This window comes from Manacus candei, unplaced genomic scaffold, assembly GCF_025592945.1.
Source record: "Manacus candei isolate 608988 ecotype Guabito, Panama unplaced genomic scaffold, ASM2559294v1 h1tg000011l, whole genome shotgun sequence".
Lineage (NCBI taxonomy): Eukaryota > Metazoa > Chordata > Aves > Passeriformes > Pipridae > Manacus > Manacus candei.
Window position 1 is genome coordinate 17,046,986 of NW_026138059.1, and position 27,981 is coordinate 17,074,966.

Sequence of the window (27,981 nt, forward strand, 5' to 3'; positions counted from 1 at the left end):
TTACTGCATTTTACCTTAACAACTGAAATATTTTGACATAAGAGTTTTAAATAAATGACCCATTACTAGCTTCTGAAAAAGTTATGGTATCTTATAAGTAATTTTCCACCACAAAGTACATAAGATTCAGTCTGTGATACTATGCCTAAATGACATGTGGCAGTTGAACAATAATTGGCTTGTTGGTAGTTTTTAATTTTTTTGTGTGTGTATGTAAGGAATGCCTCACATTGTACTACTATATTAAAGGAAAACTTGCTTGAGTTGAATTTTTCTATAATATATTTCTTAACAAGCGAATGATAAGAATCCTGTCTTTTTTTCATCATTCATGATCCAAACGGAGAGGAATCTTTAGAGTGTTACATCCATATAAGAAGCTCATGGCAACAGTAATTGCACTTCTTGCAGGTCTACATTTGTTCTAACTTCAAAGATCCCTGGATTCTTCATTATCACTGTGATTTACTGTAGAATCTATTCTGCCATTGTGTCTGTACACACAGCTGCTATTATATTCATTAAAAGTTTTAAGTTGTTCAGCACAGGAGCATTATTCATCTGCTAAAAGCTTCCTAGCTTCCTTAGGATTCTGCTTTCTGCAGTCAGTGCACATAGGGTAGAGGAACTCAAATGTCCACATGATACAACTCAAGCCAGAGGCACCATAAAGATAAACTGTTCCCAAAATATTTGACGCTTCGTCAGCATGAAGAACTTTAATGAATCTCATCTAAATTCCAGTTCAAAAATGTCTCTAAAACAATGTAGAGTACAGAGAAAACATCTGTAAACTAACTAGGAAGTAGTCTTTACTAGGTAAAAGATTAAGTCACTCGCCTTATTTCCATGTATGGAAAGGCAGACTTCTTAAGATATTTATTGAATTTTATTTTTTTTTTAACTAGAAGAGTTTTAGGCAATGATATATTTAGTAATTTGGAGTCGGTTCTTTAATATCACATCTGAAACCAGTAGGTTGATTGGACCTTGTATGAATTTTTCTTAAAAAAAAAAAAATAAATGCTGTTCTAGCAGTGTTAATAGCCCAGATTCATGCAGGGTTGACTACATGACCTCCAGATGTCTTTCTGCTTTCCAGTCAGCGTTTTAAGATTCTCTGAAAATTACTACCTCTACCTTTTTTTTTTTTTTACAAGCATAGAAATTTTCTGATAGGTTGTAATAGCCCCATAAAACTTTCAAGTAAGTACCCCATACCTAGTGATTGCTACTAAATTTAACCTGCCAATCCAGATAGAATACAGCGGGGAAATCAAGTTGCTTCTAAAACCTTTAAGTATATATTTCAATGAAAGAGTGAGTTACACAGTTACATGATAGAAGGTGCTTTATAGTAAACAGATACTCCATTTTGCTTCAGTTTTAAATTAAATTGAATTTTTTGACTTTTAAAATTATGACATATACTTCCTGACTGATCCATGAGCTCCTTTTCAGCACCTGAATATTCTCTCATTAAATGCACAATGTAAGATGTGTTTGGTTAATTTAGGTATCAAAGGAGACAGCACAAATCTCATTAAAATTTCTTACTAGCTACAATTCTGACCCCCTGAACACACAAACCTCAGTGCCAGGAGCTGAGGCATTTTGGCAAAAATAATCCTTCTGGTACAGGCTGTGGAGCTTCAGACAAGCTAAATTTCATTAAATTATCCACTGTTCTCCCCAGAGCAGCTCAGCAGCTACAGACACTTCAACAGAAAGACTACTCTACATTAAAGAGAGTTACCAGACTGAACTCACTGTCATAGCAGTATCCGTGGAGGCAAGGGTTAGAACTGCACTCATTGACATTGATCTCACAACGTGGACCTGCAAAGCCCTTCACACACTGGCAGTGGAATCCAAGGGGAAAAACGTCCAAATTCATTTCTTCTATACACACAGCTCCGTTCTCACAGGGATTGCTGGCCTCACAAGGCCTAAACTCACAGTTCAAACCTGAAAAGGAAAACGGCAGAGCTGTCAGTGTTTAACTAACGAATATGTCCCTGCAGCCGCTGCCTACTACGAGCTGTATTTTCTTTACAACCCTGGTTTAAATCAAGTTGGAGGGTCTCAGAGATACACATATGTATATTATCATGAAGAAACAGTTATTTGCTTTGTAGAATTGTAAAAAAGAGATATCTGCTTTATCTGTTTTGTTTAAATAATGAAGATGCATTTTAAAATCTTAAGAGCTATCTCATAGCTAGAGATAGATAGGTATATCTTATGTTTTTTCTACTTACCCTTGTGCTCTAAAATGGCTCAAAAAGTGTATTTAAAAATAATTAATTAATTTTGATTAAAGCTTCCTGTTATTGACTCCTGATAATCTGTTGTCACAACTACCACGTGAACTGTTCATACATTAACCCATAATACTGAACATAATTAAATGTGTGCAACCTTCTATAACTTTTTTGCCTGCAGTCCATGACTGACACTAATTATTTTACTGAAATTATGTATTTATTTAATAATGAGTGACTGCCTTCATCATTTATAAAAATTCCATACAATAGAACATCTTGTACTCTTTCCTCTATTGTACTCTCGTGTATAGCACGAGACCAAAAGAGATTAAAAGGCCCTATAAAATGAGCCTTAGTTTGCTAAGAGATAAACAAGACTGACTAATTTTTTCCAGTACTGAAACTGGAAATGAGGAGGGCAGAGACAGCAGAGATCAAATGGGTTTTGGCTTGTAAAGCTGCTTTCCTTTTCACTCAATACTACTGAAGGCAAGTCTGTTCTTTCAGGCTTAATTTCAAACAGAGCTCAGTGGCTCTCAGGACTGCAACAAACTGTGCACAAGGCCCTCTGAGCCCCTTTGAAACTCATCTGCCTTTCTATGACTGCTGAGGCTGGGCTGTCTCCATGCTATGCTTTCTGGTGGATCTTCCCAGGGTTTGTTGTACTCCAGGCCCTCTGCACACTTCACCAGCGCCTGTGTCTCAGCTCTGGTTGCCCAGCCATTCCTTTCTGAAGCAGTTTCTCCCTGTTCCAGCAATGTGTCTCTTCCTTAGACAGGCTGTAACCTTAAACAATGGGCAATGTGACACTACAACATAAAACACCTGGGTAGTCATGTGGAAAATCAAATATGTACAGTTATGCTGTGGTTGATCTTGGCTGGCTGACAGATGCCCATCCAGCCGCTCCATCACTCCCCCTCAACAGGGTAGGTGGAGAAAATAAGATAGAAAACCTTGTGGAACAAGACAAAGTTAGGGACATAATTTACCAATTACTGTCATGGACAAAACAGACTCAACTTGAGGAAAACTGATCGAATTAATTTCCAATTAAAAATAGTATATGATGGTGAAAAACAAACACAAAACTAAAACCCCCTTCCCTCTACTTCCCAGACTCAACTTCACTCCTTCACTCCAGACTGCTTCCTCCCCATCCCTTAATAGCACAGGCAGATGGGAAATGGGTGTTGCAGTCAGTCCCTCTGACCCTTCCTCCTCACAATTTTGCCCTACTTCAGTGCAGACCCCCCACAGGTAACAGATCCTGCAAGGAGCCTTCTTCATAATAATGAAACAAACACTGTCCAAGATGTCAACAGGATCTTAGGTGAACTTACTGTAAGATAGAGTGACCTAAGAGCTGAATTCTTAAGGCTTTTAATGACAAGAACAACAACTGAGAACAGAATTGAGGTAAAAAAAATTCAACAACCCTTTGGCCCCGGTAATGATGCTGAGAGAAGACGAAAAAGACAACACAAGTTGTTGCCTGTTTTTACGCACCAGTGATCTCTCCAATGCAGGATTATCCTGCCAAAGACAGCCAACACTCAGATCTGGAATTCATGAAATTGCATAGAAAGAAGAGCCATATGGCACACTGAGATTTTGCCCTGAAGTTTTCATATTTATATCACAACAGCTTGACATGGGTGAAAACCCTGCTGATTTCTAAAGTGGAGTTCACACACACACACACAAATAACATATGACTCACAATCCTAAATGGAATGATCCGATGATCCAGTATCTCACTACTTGATTTTCTTTACCTGGAGAGGTAGCTACTAGCATTGCATCTACCTTCTCTGCCCTTCCTTTTCTCTTTACACACAGTCAAGAGTGCCCCATTTATCTGTTGTTCTGCCACACTTGCTTGAGTTCCTGCACATTGAAAAGAACTGTACTTTGAGGAAACATTCCTTCAAGATAAATCAGTGGGCCCAAGAGAAATGTCCTTTCTCTTCAGTGTAATCTCTAATGGGAGCTTTCTATACAGATCTCTGAGTGAATGAAAACCAGATCACTGAAGTCCGGAATCATTACTCTGCTACTTGATTTCCTCATTTCTCTTAAGACTGTGAACTCCATGATCTCACTGCCATTATTGCCAAATCTGTTTTTTACCTTTACATCCCAAACCTCCTCTTGCTTATTCACAAGCATAGAATACAGACAAATATCTCCCTCAGTTATTCCACCCCACAACTGTTTAAAAAAACTTGTCAGCATGGTCAAAAAATCTCCTCAATTCTTTGTGTCTTTCCGTGTTGTCTTTCCAGAAAAGTGAGTGTGGTAATATCCCAATGAAAATTAGGGCCTGAGTTCCTCAGTCTTTTCCTAGTTTCCTAAAGATGACTTCATAAACTTTTCTGGATCAAGTTGTCAGTAGCAGACATCCATCACAATATTCCTTTAAATGGTTCTCTTTCCATTCTGCCTGATCAACTTGAGCAGTGCATCGATGAAGTCTTGCCTATAATGCTATTCAGATATTAACCCCCAGGATGCTTTTATTCCTAACTAGCAATACTGGGGAAAACTCTGGCTGGGTTCCCACAGCCTTTGTCCCTGCTGTCAGGGTCCACTAGCCACTTTTGATATGCTCTGGGTCTCTGTTGGCAGTGTCATTGGTGCCTTCATGGACAAGCAGAAAAGGTAGTAGTCTGGGCATCAGCCATGCTCTGGCAACCTCTTTCCCACATCCTGAATCCAGATCTCTGACACACAAATAAACCTCCTTAGAGATCAGATCTGGTCAACAGATGGTTACCACCCTCCTTTACAGAAGTGTGTCTTATCTATTGTCAATAATTGCTTTATTTCAGTGGTACTGATGAGGGTGTGTGTGTCAGACTCAGACAACTTACATGACCTTCCAATTAAAATGCACTTTTCCCCACCTTTTGTCACAGCCCAATACTTCCTCCACAAGTGAATCTCTCATCCAAGTTGTCAGAAGGAATCATCTTTCAGCCTTCACTGTTGTAGAGTCTCCATCTCCACATGCCTGAGTGTATCCTCTATCTAACCTGACCCTCTCCTCTGATCCTGCTCCTGTAGGTATCAGGTGTTTTTCCCTTCAGGGTCTCTCTTCCCTTCAGAAAAACATCCTCATCTTCCATTTTGTCATCACTGATACTGTGTAGCCTTAGATAGCTTACGTAGTTCTTACTAGCCAGGTACTTCCCCTGGTAGCATGTCAACTAAACCAGGATGCATGTCTGACTGGCAAGGAGCTCATACACCTTCCTTCCATTCTGTTCTGCAAGCAGGAACGTGATTCAGCTCGGCAGAATGGTATGTATTACAGTGAAGTTTTAGTGATTTGATTTTTTTATTGATTTGAAATTACACCAAAATTGTTTCCTGAAAAGGATAGTTTTTCCCCCATTTTAAGGAATTAGGGAAAACAAATTACTCAGTTCATTCACTTCATTCTAACTCTAATAAAGTGAAACAGCACAAAACAAAAAAAAACCCCAAACCCTCAAATTAAAATTATCTTGACATTTATAAAAAATGGTAAATTAAAATATGGCCATAATGTTGATGACCTGGGTTAATAATTCTGTTTACCCAATGAGGATAAACATGTGGTATAATGTTAATTGCTAACAATATAATATTTTTTCAGTGCCCTCTTTCCAATATTATTCATCACTCTTTAATTAGATATTCAATGTCTTTTTCTTCCCACCCAGCTTTCATGCATATCATTGCATAAAAAATAATTTTTCTGCTACTGGTATAAATGGCAAAGGTTTCATTCTTATTCTAATTGGAAGATTGGTAAAACAAAAGATAATGAAATATTAAGACTGCCTCCATCCTACTCAGTCTCATTCCCTGAATCAATTAATTTTTAACTGTCAGTTTAGAGAATTAATAATTTAAAAGACCATTCCCTCACTCAGAGAACCACAATTGTTTATATATATTATTATATATAAGTATTATACTATATTTTATGTTATTATTTCTGAAAATCATGCACTATTAAGTAATTGATTATTAATGTCAATCAATACAAGGAGCAAGAAAACAAGAAAAGAAAATTGGATGATTTAAAGTAGTTTTTTTTAGAAAATTCATATCCACATAAAGATTAAGGTTGGATAGTAGTAGGTGGTGGTTACATATTAGCAAAATGAGTGCACTTGCTGCGGTTGCTTTCTTATCAGCATTTTTTAAAAGAGCTATAAAAGTATGATTAAAGCATACATAAATCAAGTAGCGAACATGTTATAGGTTAAAAATTTCTTTATAAAAGTATCTTAATCAGAAAACAAAATCCATGTCTTCTGCCTTTTCTCTCTCTTCTAAATATTTCTTCGAGAATTTCTGTACAAACATTTTTGTACAAACGTTTTACTGCAGTTGATTGATTCCAACACATCTATTTTTTACCAAACAAAGGAAAGTTCTCACTTGATCTGGTAAGTTTCTGAAATAGTAAGTCTCTAATTGTTGACAGAAAGGAATGCTGTGCCAGGAAAATGGTTTATAAACTGTCTTCTCTCACTGACATATCAGAATTTTTAATTGGACATCACAGAGTAAAAAAATAATGTTCACTAAAGATAGTTAACTGATAAAAGATAGAGAGTAGGCCCAATGATCAAATATGAAAGAATCAAGGACAGAAATTCATTAATTAATTAATAAGTTCAGCACACCTTTCCAACTTGTTCCCATTTGACAGATTTAACCTCTTTGCTTGTTCAATTCTTGGCTATATTTTTGTGATTACAATAACAGATTGTCTTTATTAAACAACTAAAGGCTTCTATATTAGAATAAACCTGAAAGAAAACCAAAAGTATATGCACAAATGATTAAATTAAATAGTCAGTTGAAGGACAATTTCCTTTTCAGTTGCACAATATATTGGATTAAGTAATATATGTCTTTACATATAAACATATACCCATAGCATGCACTCATAGTATATAGTATGCTTCTCTATTAGCATACTATATATCAAATAATGAATAATTTATTTGGAAAAGCCTTTTTTTGGTTTTGTTTCAGAATCAGAAGCATATTGCATATTCAGAAATTACATTCTGCTGATGTTAATGAGTTCTCTTTTCTACTGTGTTTGCTTATAATATTTCTAGAGTAGAATCTTTAAATACCATAAGTTGAACACCAAAAATAGATTTTATTTTGCTGATAAAGACTCTCCTGTTAAGGCTATTACTAAAAGTCAAAAGCCTAATTTATAAAAATTACATAGCAAATAAATTGCCCGAGATAAATTTTCATTTCTTTATGTGATACTATTGACATTTGTTTGTTTTTTTTTGCTCAGTATAAATGTGTACATGAAATGTTTTGATGTGCAGTACTGAATTCTCCTATAATCAGAAGTGGCATCTCTTAAACGTTGTTATTCTTTAGGAAAGTAATCTAATAAATAAAACATTTGCTACTAACATTTCAAAGAATTGAATCTGACGACAGTTTTCAAATTCAGCAGTATGGACCGCATCAATGACAAAACATATCTCTTTGTAAACTTCTGGCAATATAGTGAAAATATCTATGGCTAGTACCAGAACAGCAAGTGTGTCATTTGGATGGCAACTTAAATTATAACAAGTAGGCTAGTAATGATGTTAAATGTTAAATATGCATTCATGAGAACAAAAAACTCACTTATAGTACTAGGATACAGCTCCAGTAACTTTATGACACTGGTCACTCAATTGCAGTAGCCTTTCCTAAAGTCTATTTACCATTATTATGAAACAGTGTAAAACATACAAATGAAATTAGTAGCATTTCCTTCAAAGAAATGAGAAAATTACAACAGCTTAAAGCATGTCAGGAAGGAAAGAAGAAGAAAATCTACAAAACACTAATTTTATATGGCTTGCATGAATACACAAACATTTTAAAAAGTTCATGTTAATCCAGAGTTTTTTTATCTAAACTTTCATTGTTTAGCTCATATACTCAGGTTCAGAACACAGAGACAATTTTTTCAAAATGACCCAGAAATATTCCATATACGATTTAAAAGCCAATGACCAAAGTGAATCTTTCACAATAAGTATATTTTCTTAGATATTTCCTATGTTTTATTTCTTTCCATAATCAAATCCTAGAATTAGCTCGGTTGGTTGGAGCACGGTGCTAATAATGCCAATAATGCAGGTCTGATCCCTGAATGAGCCATTCACTTCAGAGTTGAACTCAATGATCCTTGTGGGCTCCTTTCCAACTCAGAATATTATGTGATTCTATGATCATAATGTCACTACAATAGCACTGTTTCAGACATTATCTTTCCAAGATGAACTAAGTAAATTAAATACCATACAATAAAAATAAAATTGTGTTTAGTTATGGGAGATAATCCAGTATATGAAGGTACTATAAGGCTAACTAACAACATCCCCCAACTACCCACACCAAAAAATAAAAATTAAAAAAAAAATCCCTCCCCTCAATCTATATGTAATTTACTGTTTTTCTCAAGATTCTTCTTTTAAAATTAGTGTATACAACAATTTTAATTCAAAAAACGTTTTGATCACTTCAGAGAAACGTGCTTTTGTTTTCATCAACTTTATACAGCTCAGTACCTCTCACTCCTTTTCACTAAGAATAGGCTTTGATAGACTTACCATAAAATCCCAGGAACACTAATGAGCAAGAAGTTAGATGCCTAAAATTTGAGTTCCCTGCAACTCTAAATATTAAATGTCTTAATGCTAAATATAAGATTATTAAGAGTTCAAAACTTTGAGGAGTTTAGATGTACCTCTAAGCTTGCCATTATTTTACAAACTAGCTGCTTAGTTTGATCTGCTTTGTGGCATATGAAAAGAAAATACCTCCACAACTGAGATGATTAAATGCTAGTAAATGTACATTAAAAAAAACCAGAAGTACCATAGAAGTGGATTGGAAGAAAAAGAAAATAACTGAAGCATGCATATATTGATATTACTTGAAAATAAGCTGAGTATTATCATAACAGTTTAAAAACATAGCAAATGTTTTCTTACAGTTCAAATTTGTAGCAAATTCATTCTCTTTCTTGGAATGCAAATTCTACTTTCCATGAAAGGAATTGCTTTATGATTCTCTATATAATCAGTGAAAAGGTATTTTCTGTGAAATCCATACTAATTGAAAATCATATGTTTGTTTTGTTTTCTAAGGGAAGGATGTTTAAAAAGCAATACTTAGCACTTTCCAAGTAAAAAAGGTTTTGTTAATTGTATATGGTAATGCAGAGCATGCAACAATGGTGAAGCAGAATATGAGGAAGACCCACACCACAAACTTTAAAATTAAAATCACACAGAGATGCATACATTATTGCTCCATACCTGTATAAATTTCTGTAAAAACAGAGAAAATCAGAAGTTGAATATATTATTTAAGTACCTTTTCTCTTCAAAATATACAAGTTTATAATGATTAAACAATAAAGATATGTCTGTGTCCACATCTGTGAATTTCATATTTCAACACAAAAACATGTTTCACTCTGTCTCAGAAAACAAAAGAATTCTACTAAGGAAAACAATTAATGAAAATTTATTTCCTACTGAAATATACGGGTATGTTTTCCATTCTTTGTCTTATCTAAATCAGCATTCAACTGAAATTAAGAGTATGTGTGGAAAAGTTATGGAAAACTTTTATCAAACTCAATTTTTCCTTATGGCCTAGGACCTGTGTGTGTCATTTTGAGTTATAGTAATGGCTACTTTTAGTTCAGGTAGTCAAACCATTCTGTGTTTTGAGATTCCATTTTCATTTTCTTAAAATTGGACAGATATTATTTATAGCAGCTGATATCAAGATTATAATTGATCACTTTTGCTTGTGTACACCATAAATAGACCACTCTGTGGAAAAATAAAGTTACAAACATTTGTTTCCAAAGCCAAAAAAACCATTCTGAAATTTGGTAAACTTTTCTTTGAGCAACAGCAATGTCCTCATAATTTGTAGAGCAACCAGGGAAAAGGTAACCACGTTTTAAGTGTGAAAAACTGTGATTTGCACATGCTTTCTGGAAAGCTAAGGGACAGTTTTTTATTTTTAATGAATATATCTTGTATCATCTACATTACTTAAATCTGCTCTCTGTAACAGAGATCTTGTACACCATTCTCACAGAATGATGGATGAAATTCAAACCCCTTATCAGATATAGATGACTGGATTTACACATGCAGTATTCCCAGAGTAATCATGGCTGTAAAGGCTTAGAAATTTTTTCTTGTGGATCAAGATTGTCCCAAGGTGGAAACTAAAAGCAGAGTTGAAACTACAGCATGTACCTCACTGAATTTATGTGGACAGAGTTGGCAAACAGGGCTTTTAGAGATGCCTTTGTGTTTTCAGTGCTGTTCTGGAAGGCCATGGGTCTCCTACAGATCTTGTCATATATGCCAGACCCTTGTGGATATCTAACATACCCAAGAGCTTCTCAATTGACCCTAGAAATGACTAGAAAAAAGACTTGGTCTCTGAATTATTTATTTTTTGGAGACAGAAGCAGCTGTCAATACAAAAAACAATAGAAATATCGGAGAAAATTGTCAAAGTCCTGCAGTGACTTCTTATGTGCATCAACAGCAAGTCCTGGTTCATACTGATTCCTTAGGCATTGCATATCCTTCTTTACTGGTCCGAGGATATGCATTTTCTAGGTAATATGCCACAAACATGGCCACTCTGATTCTTTTCCCTCAAAAAGCTCCTTCCTACGTGACGCAGAGTGCCCTTCATATATCAATGCACTTGGTTGCATTTTTCCCCTAAATAAAATTTTATTTGACTGTTCATTGTCAAGAGAGTGGAAAAAACAGATAAAACCCGATGTTGAACAGGATGTAGTGTTTTATGGTGTAACACAGAGATATGCTACAAAGAGGCACAGGTCTTGTAAACCTGCCTTTTACATGGGTCTTGGCACAGGAAAGACTGAGGTTTGGTCTATGAGCACTGGAAAAGTAATAGCTCCATTATCTCTATTCTAGTTTTTTTGCCTTCATGAGCACTTACATTTCTTACTTATTATCTGTTTTGTAATTAGCTGTTCCCATAATAGAATGTCCTGTGCTGAAAACTCCATTATCACTCTTGTTTTTCAACAGACTTAAGCATTTTTTTTTCTGCTGAGTTGCCTTTCTTACTAGTTTACTTTCTTTTGCAACATGTTTAATGGTCAATTACCATTTTTGCTTTAATCTTAATTGGAACACATTTGGAGACATGTTTCATTAAGGCTGCCACAAATAAGTAGACATTTCCTCAGAACTGAATTTCAATTTTCCTCTACAATTGCATATATTTCATTAAAAAGGTCATATCTATTAGCAACACCTAGACCAAATACATACAGTGCGTTTTTTTAAACAAGTCATGTAATAATTTGGATCAAATGATAAAAGTCTTTGCTACATTTAGTAAAAACAAGTTACTAAACAGCTGAGGTTTTTTTCTTTTTTTTTTTTTTTAAGAAAAAAAATCATGTCAATTCTTACAGAACTATTACATATTAAATACACAGTCTCTAACTGAAATGAGAATTTTTATGCTTTCTTTCTCCCTGAGCTTTCTTTGGGAATAGCAGAATACTGGCTCAGTCAATGGGTCACAGAAATTTTCTTAGTTTCATCTTTGCCTTAAATACTGGTGTAGAAAATGGTGAAAATTTGCAGCTCTGATGTGAAAGTGCAAGATCTGTTGTTAGCTATCAATAATAACAAAGGAGAATAAAGCAGCCTTATACGTTTTACTTTATCTTCTGTAAAAATGAGCTGGTCTAGGAATTGCAGTGGGATCATTCAACTTTTTACATGCTAAGAATGCTGAAAAGCAGCATGCATGACACAGGGACAAACTCACTTTGCTACACTCTCAGCAAGGACTGATGTCTAATAGTTGTGACTAACTTCATTGATGTGGCTGGGTGATACATAAAAATGTTGGCACTTCAAAGCTGTGAACAGTAAGGTTGCATTTATTACTATGGACCTGACTGTCAGAAGAATATTTGAATATGCCTCAAAACAACAAAACCACCAATATGAACAGCATGGATATAAATATAGATATTTACTAATTGCAGCGCTCTTGAATACATTTGAATTTTTAATGGAACAAGACACTATTTCCTGATAGAGCCATTGGAGTTTTCATTCTACCTTCCATGAAGCTTTAGGACCTCTAAATGAGATACAACCTCACCGTATGTTTCTCACAGGTTCTGCTTTCTGCTGAAGCACTTAATATCAATTCTATAATAACTGCAATTTCATTATAGAAAGGCTCCAATTGTAGAATCAATATATTAATAGAAAAGTTATTATAATAACTCCACAGCTAAGATAGTGTAATGTAATCAAACTCATAACAGTAATAATATTAAAATCTTGATTTGTCCTGCAGCCAAATCAAGTTTATCTTCCTTCCTTCTCCCAGTTCCAATTGTTACTTTGTCAGTAGGGAATGCAACAGCTGATTCCTTCTCGGTTTCTGAACTTAACTTCAGAATGTCCACTGATAAAAAATGTTCTATATACATGACTATACTTGTTGTACCTCAGTTATGATAGAAAACAGGTGGAGGAGGGAGATATTTCTAAAAAGAGTAGAATATTTGCAGGTACTAATATATTACAACCAAGCAGAGGCAACTATACCGGAAATATACTGAGGTTAAATCCTGTATGTAAAGAACATTACACTGCAGTATACGTAAGCAGCAGCAAGCATGGCAAGTTGCCTTTCAGCTTTTGTGTGAAGTGTAATAATGTTTTGTACTATACAAGTTACCGGCAGAACACTAGTGAAAGCAGACAGAAACAGAGAATTGGACTTTTATAACTGGACTGTCATTTTTGATTAATTAGAACACGTTCACAAACACATACAGTACTTCCAGCATAGGTAACTATTATAAATGGTAAAAGCATATTATACAAATCTGGATGCTATTTTTTTTCTCCATTTAACCTTAGTCACAGGCTCAGTGAGGCTCAGTAACTTCTAGGATTTCTGTGTGGGTTTACATAGGAATCTCATTCTGTAACCTGGTATAGATTTTCCTTCGTTAATCAAATCTTGAGCTTTTCCAAAACAAGGTCAAAAGAGTTATGGTGTAAAAGTATTTGGACTTTGAAGTTCATTTTTTATATCTTATCAGGACTACAGGTAAAACTCAATGATTTTAGAAAACAGAAAATCAATTTGCTCCTCCACAGGACAAGGACTTTGGAGGAAATAGGATGAAAATACTTCAGTTATCATATTTAGTAATTAGAAAATTATTAGAAGTTGACAAAGATGTTATTTTATATCTGAATTATGCCTAGATGGACTGTTAGTACACTCAAGGTGTTCATCTTGAGAAAAGTCAAAGGTAACAATTTCAGTGGCATAAATTCCAATGAAATACTAAAATATATAGAAAGGCCAGTGATTTACACCAGCTGTGGGGAAATCCTCTCTCAGAGGAACACTAATGGAGAAGAATATATTAATTTTGTCACCATGTTACACCAGCAGCATCAGAAGATATACTTCTCCAGTGCTCTCCATGCATTAACTTTACCGTGGAAATTGGATTTTCTAAAAAAAGTTTTGTGCCCACAAGAAAAGTAAATCCTCATTCAGATATCAGGCTTGAAGAGTTAATTTGCACAGCCTGGACTGTGGGCATTTGAAGAAAAATATATACCACTGCCCAAGCATCATTTTTCTTAAAAGCCTTGGATGTCTTCCAGTATTCTGTGGAAGCCAATGGAATGAGTTAAAACATTTTGTCAAAGTAGACAAATCTATGCTTTAAAAAAACCAACAAAACAAACCCACTGCACCTCCCAAGAAAAATACAAGAAAATATGAGTGCACAGAAGTATTTTAATTAAATTTCTATGACTTTTCTTATTCATATAGGATTAATGTGACAGTTTGTGAAAATTTATTAAAATAAAAAAGTAAACATTCAGGATATCAAAAAGTTTGTGGTACTTAAAAACAAGTAGTAGCTATACTTGCTCTCAGCAGACTTGAAATGTGAAGAAAGTAAAAATTTTTTCCTTTTTAAGAACAAGAGGAAATCAAGGGGAAGCAAAAAAAAATGGAAAAATCAAAACTTCCTGGTCATAATCATCCACAGTCTCCTTGTCAAAATGAACAAATGAGAATAGTCAAGAAAATTAAGAAGAAAACGAGATAAACATATAGAAATCAGTTTCTACACGTAGAATCAATTTCTAGCTCAGTCTGACAGGCTACCTTTCGTAAGAATGCACCTGAATGTCCACATCATGCTCTGTATTCCATATTTCTCCATTCAGTATAATAGAGGTCTGTTCTACACTTCCTGATCAACTGGTAAATGTTCCTAATATATTACACGTTCCTAGTAGTAAAGCATGCCCTTCAAGTCAGATTTTGTGATTAGAGAATCAAATCTTTGCAATATATTATGGAAATACAACTTCAGACTGTTTTCCAAGTAAATGACAGCATTCATAATAGAGCATTTATGGTTTTCCACTGAGAATATCACAAGCAAGAAAATCTGTGAAAATACTTAAAAGTACAACAGGTGTTCCTACATAACTTCTACCATTAATATCATATATGTACTTTCTTAACAAACGAAGTAATTCTGTGATCTGTAATTAGTGCACACAAAGCTATTCATTACAGTAACCTGAATGTATTCACACAGTTAAAAAACATAGTTTAACTAACCATTATATTGGCTTACTGTGAATCTCTTAAAGACTACATTTACAGCAGTTTAATACTAAATAAACAGATGGTGTGAGACTGAGGTAGAGTTTTCATATGACACTAAATCTTCTTTTATTTACACCAGCATAAATCTAGGCAACATCAGTATAAGAATTTGATCTTGGAATGTGTTGAGTAGCGCTATAAACCAGTGAACAGTTTCAGACATGCTATACCAAGAATCATAGAATAGAATATCATAGAATAGAATATCATAGAATATCATAGAATAGAATAGAATATAGAATAATTTAGGTTGGAAAAGACGCCCAAGATCACCGAGTCTAACCTTTGAACAATCACCAGCTTGTCAACTAAACCATAGTACTAAGTACCATGTCCAGTCATTTCTTCAACACCTCCAGGGAGGGCAACTCCACTGCTTCCCTGGACAGCCCATTCCAATGCTTGAACACCATTTCAGTGAAGAAATACTTCCTGGTGTCCATCTTCCTAATGTCTCCCCTAGCACAGCTTGAGGCCATTTCCTCTTGTCCTGTCACTAGTTACCTGGGAGAAGAGGCTGACCCCCACCTTGCTACAACCATCTTTCAGGTAGTTGTAGAGAGTGATAAGGTCTTCTCTGAGCCTCCTCTTGTCCAGGCTAAAAAATCCCAATTCCCTCAGTCGCTCTTCATATCACTTACTCTCCATAACCTTCCCCAGCTCCATTGCCTTTCTCTTGACACGCTTCAGCACCTCAATGTTTTTCTTGTAGTGAGGGGCCTAGAACTGGACACAGTACTCAAGATGTGACCTCATTAGTGCTGAGTACAGCGGGACAGTCCTGCTGACCACACTATTTCATACAGGCCAGGATGCCATTGGCCTTCTTGGCCACTTGGACACACTGGTGGCTCATGTTCAACTGGTTGTTGATCAGAGCCCCCAGGTCCATCTCTGCCTGGCAGCTTCCCAGTCCCTCTGCCCCCAGACTGTAGCACTGCCTGGGGTTGTTGTGACCCAAGTGCAGGACCCAGCACTTGGCCTTATTGAACCACATACCATCAGCCTTGGCCCATTGATCCACTGCATCCAGGTCCCTCTGAAGAGCCTTCCTACCTTTCACCCACCTTGGTGTCATCTGCAAACTGACTGAGGGTGCCCTCGATCCCCTCATCCAGATCATCGATAAAGATATTAAACAGGACTGACCCCAACACTGAGCCCTGGGGAACTGCACTAGTGACCAGCCACCAGCTGGATGTGGCTCCATTCACCACCACTCTCTGGACCTGACCATCCAGCCAGTTCTTAATCCTCCCAAGCCATGGGCTGAGAGCTTTTCCAGGAGAATGCCATGGGAGATAATATAAAAGGCTTTACTGAAGTCCAGGTAGACAGTTCTGATCCACAGCCTTTCCTTCATGCACTGGGTGGGTCACCTGGTCATAAAAGGAGATCAGGTTGGTCAAGCAGGACTTCCCTTTCCTAAACCCATGCTGACTGGGCCTGATCCCCTGGTTGCTCTGTATGTGCCACATGATGGCACTCAAGATGATCTCTTCCAAAACCTCATCAGGCATCAAAGTCAGGCTGACAGGCCTGTAGTTCCCTGAATCCTCCTTCCAACCCTTCTTATAGATGGTTGTCCCACTGGCAAACCTCCAGTTATCTGGCACCTTCCCATTTAGCCAGAACTGATGATAAATGATGGTAAGCGGCTTGGTGAGCTCTTCTGCCAGCTCCTGAGTATCCTCGAGTGGATCCCATCTGGCCCCATAGATCTGTGAGTGTCTAAGTGGTACAGCAGGTTATTAACTACTTTCTTCTGTTATGTTCTCAGAGGATCTCAGTTACGTTTTATGAATCTTGCCAGCAGGGCTTAACATTTCCATTGAGAGTATGAGACACTGCTAGCTTCTTGAAGGTTGGCTACAGAAATCTTGACTTCTTAAATTTTTAATTATTTACTTAAATATCTAAATGAATAACAAGTCTTCTGGAAATATGGTTTCTTTTGTAACAAGTACTTCAGAGACCAGTATTTCTAACCATGTACTGAAAACGATTTCACATCTTCCTGCACAGAGGCAATTATGGTCCTGCAGTAGTCATTTACTTGTTATTGTACTAGATTTTATTCAGTAGAACATAAATTAAAACTAATAAAAATGACAAACTAAATTTTGACCATTAATTAAAATAATAAGAACAAACACGAGTGTTTGTTCACGAGCTCACGAATAAAAAATTTTATTCAAGCATCTTGCCTAAAAGGGAGAAGTTCTCTTGTTTCAATGTATCAAGAAAATTGCCTTTTAATGATTGTTCTGGAATCCTAAGTATGTTTCATTATATTGAACTGCTAAGGAAAAATGTGTTTATATTTAATTTATAAATCAATAGATGCTTTTAATTGACATTATCACTTGAACTAGAACATAATACACTTTATTTTAAATTATTTTAGTAGTGAGTATTTAAAATTTAATACCAAAATTTCTATGAAAAAGATGACAATAAACCTTGTAATTTAAATGTATTGCCTTTAAAATCATCAAAAGAAATAATCACACAGAGTTTCTGGATTCTAAGGGAGCTATAAATTACTTTCTAATAATGAAAAAGTAATTCAGAAAATGCCATGACCAATAAAATTAGAGAGAAAACTGTAGAGAAGAAACCAATCTTTGTGATGACAGTTTAATGGACATGTAGCTCTCATTTTGTAAGCAATCTTGTTCTGTTAATAAACTGATTTTAAATTATCAATTTTTATTAATAAATAAACACACCTAGTAGATATATAAACAATGTTTCTTAACCTTACTTGCAACATAAGGCATATTTGGCTGGTTACCTTAAAAGCTTTGCTTGAGAAAATAAAGGACTAATAATGCTGTAGGAAGAGTGAAATGAGTTCAGACAATTGATAGAAATGCTTTCTAAAGTTAATTATGTTTGTTTTCCCCTCTCCCTTGGTGTTCATTACCTTTAAACGGAGCCACACATTGGCAGAAATAATTACCAGGCTGGTCAATGCAGGTGGCTCCATTCTTGCAGGGAAATGAAGCACACTCATCTATATCTGTTTCACATCTTGCACCTTTGAAAAGATGAAAGATTTGAACACTTACTAAGACAATCAGGTGCCAATTCCAATTTATTTGTACCACAAAAATCTCAAGCAACTTGTGAAGAGAAGCTAACATACATCAGCCAAATAAAGAGCCACACTACTAATATCAGCATCCATTTAGCTTTTATCACAACAAATACATGACAACTTATTTCTGAGTTGTTAAATGGTAAGTAATCTTCCCTGTTTGTGTAAGCTTTGAAGGGCTCTTTAAATGTGGACTAATTTATCTTGTGCTATGTAGTTTATAGACGCAGTCAGAGTTCCAGTTTGCTGGAATGGAAATGAAACATTACACCAGGGTAGATAAAGAGAAATGAGAATAATACACAAGCAAATTAGTCAATAATGTCTTAATGGACTACCTCGCTGTGGAAAACAAGGTTCACCATGAAAACAACTCACCAGTAAAGCCAGGTAGACAGATGCATTCATAGCCACCGATAAGGTCTGCACATGATGAATTATGAAAACATGGAGAAGAGTGGCATTCATTTATATTTGCTTCACAAGTTGTACCTGTACATACACAATTAGGTAAAGGGGATAGAAGTTACTCCATAGCACATCTAGTTAAAAAACAAACTAACTGAATATAGTCACATACTAGAATGTATTTTACATCCTTTTTATATTCATATTCAGGAATCTATAAGAGACGTTCATCTTCTAAATGTTTACATTGTTCACTAATTTTTCAAAAATATTAAAAGTACAGTCATCAAATAAATTCCTAAGGCTTAAAGACAATTTTCCTATTATATGAATATAGGAGAACAGAAAACAAATTACACCGAATATAATATACTGCACTACAGTGACATGAGAGGAAATATTTCTTATGTTTATGATAAGGCAACAGAGGTACTCCCAGAAAATTGAAAAAGAAATCTGTTATAGATAAGAAGACAATTTATTCCAATCTAGACTATAGCTAAAACCCCCACATAACTACTCAAGTGTAAAAATACTTTATTGCTAATATTTCTCAGTGAACTTAATTTTTTATCATTTGAAGAATAAGTGAAAAATTACATCAATTGCAAGGTTTGGGAGTTAAAGGAATTTTAAGAAACAAAAATGTGATAATTTTTCTGAATATAACAAGCAGTAGAAATGTAATGTTTTGCACTATGACATTTGAATTATGGATGATTAAAAATCCATGTTTAAAAATTGGTGTTCTAAAATGAAAATGGATACACTTTAAATTCTTGATCTGAGCTTAAAGCAAATAATAGCTACAGATATTATTGGATCTACTTCTCAAAGTGATTAAATTTTTCATATGAACTGTACAAATATGCCAAAACCAAAACTTTTACCACACATTGGTTTTTTCCTCAATTCTATTGTATTAAAGCTGCCAAATGTTTAAAATCTTGCAGAAAAGAGTATCCCCTATTTGCAAAATTTCACAGAACCCCACGAATCTGTTTTCAACAGCCAAGCCACCAGTCAGCAGCAAACACTCAGATCCAGGCTATAATGAAAACAAAATAGATAATTTGGTCAAGATGCAGTTTCCCTAACTGACATGTTTATAACTTCAGATGATAACCATATAAGTATATATGCATCTCGTCCAATATGTAAAAAAATTAGTGTAAAACTCAAAGTAGATTTACTAAGTTATAGTTCTGTGGATTTTTTAATACCTTCAAATCCATCCTGACAGATGCAACTGAAGGCATTCAGATGATCAACACAAGTAGCTCCATTGTGACAAGGGTCACTAAGACACTCATCCACTTCAATCTCGCAGTTATGACCTGGAAACAAGTGAAGGTTTCACTTCAGTAGGAACACACTACTTGTGAGTCACCAGGGCAAGCAGCAACAACAAAATGAAATAACTGAGGTTAGAGAATTTTTACCAATGAGCCATAAAATGTCTTTGGGGAATTCATTTCTTGGTGATTAAAGGTAAAAATAGAGTGTTGAACATAATGTTCAACAAAGATTGGGTGAGAATTCTATAGATTAATTTATAGATGTAGTCAAAAATTCTCATATTTTCATATTTTAAGGGCAATAAAGCCTTGAGTTTTCCTAAAACATCACAAAAGTGTAAGTAAGGTATCGAAGTCAAAATATTAAAATATTAATGTTTTCTCTAATATTATTTTGTAATTGATTTATTAATTTGTTATGAAGATCTCTATAGGAAATATTAGGAAAGATTTTCATTATGAACACATTTTCATTTTTTTTAAATTAATAATTAGCAAGTTAGGTATTGACACGTATTTCTAAATATATGAAGGAAAAAATATAGATGCTGATTTCTAGTTGTGAATGTTGTACCTAATATTTTTTTCTGGTCTTTGAGGTAGAAAAAAGCTGAGAAAGTATTTGATTTTTGTATATGAATTATCCAATAATGGCATCAAATTTATTATTACTTATGCCTAAAAGATAGGTAGAAACCTCCTGACTACTTCAGAGGGGCTTTCAAGTTGTTGTTTGGCCATAGAAAAAGTATATAATAAAAATACCAATCCACTGTTATTTAGATGCAGTATAAGAATTTAAATGAACATTTAAATAAAATAAGACCTCACAAAGAATTATCACAATACAATTTTATTTTATGTATAATGATAATAATAAACCAACCATAGAAACAGGCTACAGCATTTCATTACATTAAAGACATAAATATTGGAGCTATTAAATTACAGATTATTTCACCTAAATGGATACCTACAATAGGATGTGGAGCAAAAAGTTAAGAGGTGTGGAGTCTACTCAGGATCTGAATTCCTCTGGTTGTCTGTGTCCTCCTTAACTATTGAGAGAGAGTGTAGTGTCATCTTACTACTGTTTTAAGAGCCCTGTCCAAGTCCCTGGAGTTAGACAGGATGTATCTGGGTTGCAGGGCTGATCTGCCACTCAGGGAATTCCTACTGCCCTTGATTATTTAGTCATATAGCTGATCAAAAATATATGTCTCTGTATCTAGAAAGATTTTTTTTTTTTTACACTGTAATCTGGAATTACCATGACAGTATGCTGACATAGCCAAACTAATTTTAATCTAGTGAAATTAATGACAATGACATACAGTGTATATTTAAAAATGAGTAGTTAAACCTGCTCAGGATCTTGGATGTACATTGGGCAGCTGGCGCCCTTGTTACTGCATGCTTTTTATTACACAGAGCACGAAGAAGATAAATTAAGGTCAACTTGCATATGGCTGTGAGTTCAAATCACATCAATGCAAGACAGACACCATATCTAAAATAGTATAAATAATTACTGGAGTGGAAATAGTCCCTTGTAGTCAGTATTTTTTACAGCTGAATACTCTTACACAGCCAAGTACTTTTGTGTGTCAGGAAATAAAAATTTTTTCTGCCTGAATCAGAGGCACACTGCTAAATCATATCTATTGCTACTTTTGAATAACCTTCTTTTCTCTGGTTTAGGACTAACTCAAACATGTTAAACAACACCACTTTGAACCCACCTATAAAGCCAGGTGCACAGAAACAAAGATAGCCATCCAATGCCTCTTTACAGATGCTGGAGGCTCCACATGGCTGTGACAGGCAGGCAGTAACATCTGCTTCACAGAATTGACCAGTAAAACCTGATGAAAAATAGAGTAACAGACAACATAAGAAATTTACTATCACATTTAGTCCTGAAAAACAGACAAGTGATAAACCAATTTACTATGTAATTTTCTGCTCTTATGTTTCAAAATTGTATTTAGTATAGGGTAAAATATTCTAGTCTCTTTGACAGTTTCAGTTTCATATACAAAGCAATTCTAAATGGAACAAAGTTGTAATGATAATGATAAAGTCAATGGTAAAGCAGCACTTGCAATAACAATAAAATACATTCAAGACACAATGACTCTTCATGAGAATTAGATAGAATGTCAAATTCTTCAAGTGGTTTTACACAAAATTCCTATTTTTATTGATACATCAGTGAGCACGTTGTTGATAAAAGTCTTCCCAGTTTTAGTATGGTGTTCTGTCACCACACTAAGAAAACATCCTATGTTTCTAAACGAATAAAAAAAATAAATTGTCCCAATCCATTCTCTTATAAAGCAGGTATTACAAGAACAGACATGTTTGGCAGCATATTGGTATTGATTTTTTGAACCAGTTAACTTGTAGTTAATAAGAAACTTAATCTTGTGAAAACTAAGCATCTGTGTTTCCTATTGAGGGGTATGTATGCACAACATTTAAAAAATAAATTTCAAAGATAAAACATTAAACTACATTTTACACTTTAGGTATATTGACCATGATATAGTTTCTGAAGCCATCATCCAGTAAGAAAAATCATAATTTTCATTGATAACAGCTCCTTTATTTTTGAACATACACAATAAAAAATTGCAAGTATATATTCATTTCACTGAAAAAAAATTCAAACAAAATAAAAGTGATTAATTGATATAAAACAATTGAAAAATCAATCCATGTGTGTGGTGCTAGTATCCAAGTTCTGAATATAACTGTGAAGTTTCAAATTTTAGACACTTTTTTTGTTACTTTGGTCATAAACCCTCAGTGACTTAAAGTATAAGAAGTATAATTTTCTGGTCTCCTATTAACTGAGCACTTAAAAATTTTCTAAGTATCTTTTGTACAACAAATATCAAAATAGACTGGACCTATTTATTATAATTTAACAAGGGCAGCATGGAAATCCTCTAAAGATTTAAACCAGAGATTTGGTTCAGTGAGCTAAGCATCGTTAATTGCAATGTCTTACAAGCCAAGTCTGGCTGAAGATCTGAACTTCACATTTAATTTTAAAAAATATTTATAAAGTAATACGATGCTTCAGTAGCACAAGTATTGCCAGAACAGATTTTAGCATGCCATCCAGTTGCCCCATACCTGACTTTGTATTCGTCAATATCTTAGACAAAAAGGAGAAAAAGGAAGAGTCTTTGGTCAAAGATGTTCCAAAAAATCTGTATTCCTACAGTATAACGTGATAGCTTTAAAAACCAAACACAACCTTGTTTTAATAGCATTTATTAAGTGCAGATTCAGAGTAAAAAAATATTACAAAATTTTAAAAGTTCAGTCCTGTTTGGACCTAGCATAGCATAGTCTTCAAACTAAAGGAAATGTAAACTGTGCCGTTAGGGCATGACTGAAGAGCTTCTGATCTGGAAGATTTTTTAATTTTTGAACATCTTGTTACAAGAGGTAAGAGAGAAACTTCTGACCATCAGGGTAGATTGCCGGAACATGCTGCACTTTAGAAATTCTGGCTTGTCGAACAACCCTTTGAGGCATAAATACAAGACAATGTACATTAAAACTGCCGTACACATGCAGTCACTTTGGTTTCTAAATCAGAAGATGCAGAAAGGTGTCTTCAAGCTGTTTCAATTCCACCCTGAACACCAGCTGTGCAACATTCTCACACAGTCGAAGTTTTCCTTCCTGTTGACTGCTATTAAAAATTTAAGTCTCTCTCATTTTTGCCTTTGCAAATAGCTGTTAACATCTGCTTACTGAAGTACTACATAAAACTAATATAAAAAATTATGATAAAGTAGTAAAATGGAAACATCGATCAATGATGGTTATAGCTATACATAGATAGATATATGTATAGCTGTTACATGTGATTATGTGACTATCATCTAAGTAGAGATAATGAATATAGGAAAGCTAACACGTTTTTGTCTTTGACAAAATAAAAATGAATATTCATAATAATTTTACAGACTTGAAATAAAGTTCTTAATCTATGTATGTTTTTATTTCTGTGCCTTGAATTAATTATCAAAGTATTGCAACTAGTACAATATATAATATATAATAATACCTGAAGTTATTATACTAAGTTGAAGAACAAAGGGTGGTGGGTTCATGGCTCAGCTTTGATATTTAACATCTGGTTTTGAGTAAAGTTTCTCATCAAAACAGATTCAGATGCAGAACTTAAGAATACACTATTTCTTATAAAAAGAAATGATTTTTCTGCTACCGATACCCATTTACTTCATAAATTTATATAATGGAAATTTAGCAACAGTTTAATTTTTTAATTTTTTTCCAGAAATGCCCCATTTACAGTCTTGAGACATTTCTTTCTGACAAATCCAAATGACTCCTGACAAAGGTGGTTTTTACTAGTCAGACTATGACACAAGCTCTCTAGGGAGATCATTGCATTGTGATCCATTCTGACATAGTCCAGCCACACAGTGATTCATGGCAATTTCACTACATGGCTCCTTATATTCTAGATGGCAGGTACATCTGAAGCTATTAACTGAAACTTCACACTAAGGGTTATTGTCAGAGGCAGCAGGATTTGATATGCATTCATTCACTGTTATTGAACAAATACTACTTCTGGGAAAAAAGTTATATAGTTCCTGTTAAAATTACATCTAGGAAAAGCTTAAACAGACTGAAAGAAAGAAATGACAGAATTTAATTCATTATCATTAAGATTCATTCATACTAATGGGTTACTAATCTCTCCTTTTTTATATTGGATATGACAATAATTACATACAAACCATTTTATTAATTTAGCTTTTGGAATAGACTGATTACTACTGTTTTTGTTATTCAGCACCTATAAGAATGAAATCCTACTTTTCCTTGGGTCCTCTGGAATTTCAAGCATAAAAATTGTTCTTATTGCAAAAATTTTACAGAATATAAAAATTTTAAAAAATGTGCCACCATTAACAGCATAAAAAAAAAATCATCACCTTTGCGTGTGTATTGGGTTTGCATGGCCAGGTTTTGGTAGCGGGGGAGCTACAGAGGTGGTTTCTATCAGAAGCTGCTCGAAGCTTCCCCCACGTCCAACAGAGCCAACACCAGCCAGCCCCAGGACAGACCCCCTACTGGGCAATGCCAAGCCAATGAGAGGTGGCCTCTGAGATAATATTTAAGAGGAAGAAAAGTTATTGTGCAGGTGTGATGGTGCTCAGAGGAGTGAAAATATCTGAGGAGAACAGTTTTGCTGACCACAAGGTCAGTGAAGGAGAGGGAGGAGGTGCTCCAGGCACCGCAGCTGAGGTTCCCCTGCAGTGAGTTACATGTTGTTCTGTGGTAGTTTCATTGAGATAGTGTTCCCTATGTTTCCTTATAAAAATGCTAATGAACTCAAGATATACATAACCTACTTCTTCCTTATCCCAAAGGTTTATTACCACCTAACAACAGAAATTACAATGGTTTCACACATTTTACTCTTGAGAAATTTGTGTTATCTAGTGACCATTATATTTTTGTTAGCTTTAGAGGCTTGCAAATAGTTCATCTTCACATTTTCTCTAGTATTTTTTCAAGAATTCAAGTAAGTCCTGACAGTTCTATACTTCATCTCTGCTCTCTTCTACCTTTCTTTTATTTGACCTATCCATAAGTCAACAGCTCTGAATTGCTCTGAGTCATTTCTAAATACCACATCTGAAGCTGTGTATGTGAAAATATGAAATAAACATATGAAAAGTATGCATTTTCATCTAAGCATTCCAGATTCTTCTGTGATTGGTAAAATTTTGAAGATTATTCTGGGACCTATTGAAAAACACCTGAAAGACAATACAGCCAGCATGGCTTATGAGGGGAGACCTCATTACAGTCTACAGCTTCCTCATGAAGGGAAGTAGAAGGTCAGGCACTGATCTCCTCTCCGGTGACCAGTGACAGGACCCAAGGGAATGACATGAAACTCTATTAGGGTAGGTTTAGGTTAGATACTAGGAAAAGATTCTTCACCCAGAGGGTGGTTGGGCAATGGAACAGGCTCCTCAGGGAAGTGTTCACAGCACCAAGCCTGACAGGGTTCAAGAAGCATTTGGACAGTTTTTGAAGGCACACAGCGGGATTCTTGGATTTGTCCTGTGAAGGGCCAGGAGTTGGACTTCTATGGTCATTGTGGGTCCCTTCCAACCAGGGATATCGTAGTAGTGCTGGAGCTGCAGATCACATCATTCTTGTATTCTGTGCATCTTGAGATGAACATTGGTGGTCTCTGGTAATCATTTGGGAAGATGCCCCCTTCTCAGTTTTGAGTAGAGACTCCTGAAGAAGCCCCATGTGGGTGCAGTAACAAGTATTACGTAAGGCTGCACAAGTTAAATGACTGTGCATTAGGTAGGCAGTAACTATGCATTAGATACGTGGGCTTATGCATACTTTAGTGTATAAATTCTTTTGCTTTTTACCCCCTGGTGTGCTTGATTTGCGGAAAACATCCAACTTGCACCCTGTACAGAATAAATAACGTATTTTTTCTAAACCTGACTTTTTGTCCCTGTTTAGAGAGGTCCCAAAATTTGTCAATACTATGATTCTATGATTATTCTTTTATTGCTTGGTCAGATCTTTCTTATAGACAGGGAAACATCAACTTTTTTTTGCTTCAGGTCATACAGAAAGAATGTTGAAAACTTCTTGGCATTGTATGTCAACCATTTTCTATCTTTGTTACGAAGTTGATTGATACTTTCAGTTTTTTCTTCTAGAAGCTTCTTTTAAAAGAAGTGACTGACCTTTCTGTAATTTTCTTTCTCTTCATTCTTCCCCTGTCTAGAATTTCTTTCTGACAGTGACAGCTAATACATGCAGCATTTCTCTTTTAGCTACTTGACTTCAATGACCATTTCTACTGGTTTGGACAAGCTGGACCTTAAGCCATACAATTTAATGAGAAGATGTAGGAGGATTATTGGCTCTACAGTGTTTTTCTTTCAAAAAACCCCCTTAAAAGTAGGCAAAAGACCACAACAGCCAAATACATCTTCCAATACTGTAAGAACAGTTTTGTCAGTTCCACTAAAAGATGGATTAGAACTAGAAAAAAAGGATTAAGGAAAAACAGAGGTATACTCTATACATCTTACAGAAACACACCCGAAGACTTACAGCTATTACAGTAGAAGTCTGATTACTGTACCACAGGAGGCAGCTTCAGAATCTATTATTTACACTAAGAAGACACAGAATAACTTTTTATTCTGACTGTGCTTGCTGGCTTAGAATGTGTCAGACTATTTTACCATTTTGTGGTATGATGCATTAGAACAGGACCTAATGCTGTTTTACAACTGCATAATAATGTAGATGCAAAAGTAAAAAAAAAAAAAAAAAAAAAAAACAACAAAAACCTCACGAAATAATAGTGGTTTTCATTTTACCATGAAGATGCAAAGTGGTCAATGTTTGTTGCTTCTTTTGGGATGATGTCAAGATCGACTGAGAAGGTGAAAGGTATCATAGAACATTACTTCCTGTAATTGATATGCAAAGCCTATGACATTTATAAATTCCCTTATAAATAATGAAAAAGTGAGAGTAAGAAATTGCTTAATATAGTTTTGATTTTTCCATATAATTTTTTGGTTGCATCATCTTGTACATAGATCAGTCTAGTATGACATCATGCAATGAAACATAACTTCAGGATCTAAACAAAGTAAAATTTCAGCATATAATTAAAGCTAAGATCCAGAGACATACTACTCTTTTCCCTTTATAAAGAAGTGACTGCAGATGCTACTTTGATAACTTTTAAAAAATAAATATTTGAGATATTTGTTTCCAAAGAAGACAAAACCAGTTAGAATTGGGGTAAAAGCAATGCTGCTAGCAGGTCTGGAGGAAAAAACACAGACAAAAACCCGCAACAAAAGTAACGACAAAAATATAAACAGCAACAGCAATAATTAATATGAATTTCCTAACTTCTGAATTACACAAAATTTCAGTTTAACATCTCTGAAAAAAAAAAATCAATGAAGATCCCAGTAAACTCAGCACAAGCAGTGAGCAGTGTTGCTATTCTTCCTCAGTCATATCTTGGAGATATTGCCTG

The 27,981-nt window shown here is 35.0% G+C and overlaps 1 protein-coding gene across 1 annotated transcript in view; it reads right to left on the bottom strand.

Moving 5' to 3' along the window:
- Window positions 1-27,981, bottom strand: part of EYS (eyes shut homolog) — a 671,723-nt gene that overhangs the window by 531,715 nt on the left and 112,027 nt on the right. Inside the window, exons 6-10 of the mRNA XM_051778236.1 lie at window positions 21,617-21,739; window positions 19,800-19,913; window positions 18,547-18,660; window positions 17,995-18,108; window positions 1,771-1,968 (exon numbers count right to left, since the gene is read on the bottom strand). Of these exons, the coding sequence (XP_051634196.1) occupies window positions 1,771-1,968; window positions 17,995-18,108; window positions 18,547-18,660; window positions 19,800-19,913; window positions 21,617-21,739 (663 nt within the window). The remainder of the gene's footprint in view (window positions 1-1,770; window positions 1,969-17,994; window positions 18,109-18,546; window positions 18,661-19,799; window positions 19,914-21,616; window positions 21,740-27,981) is intronic.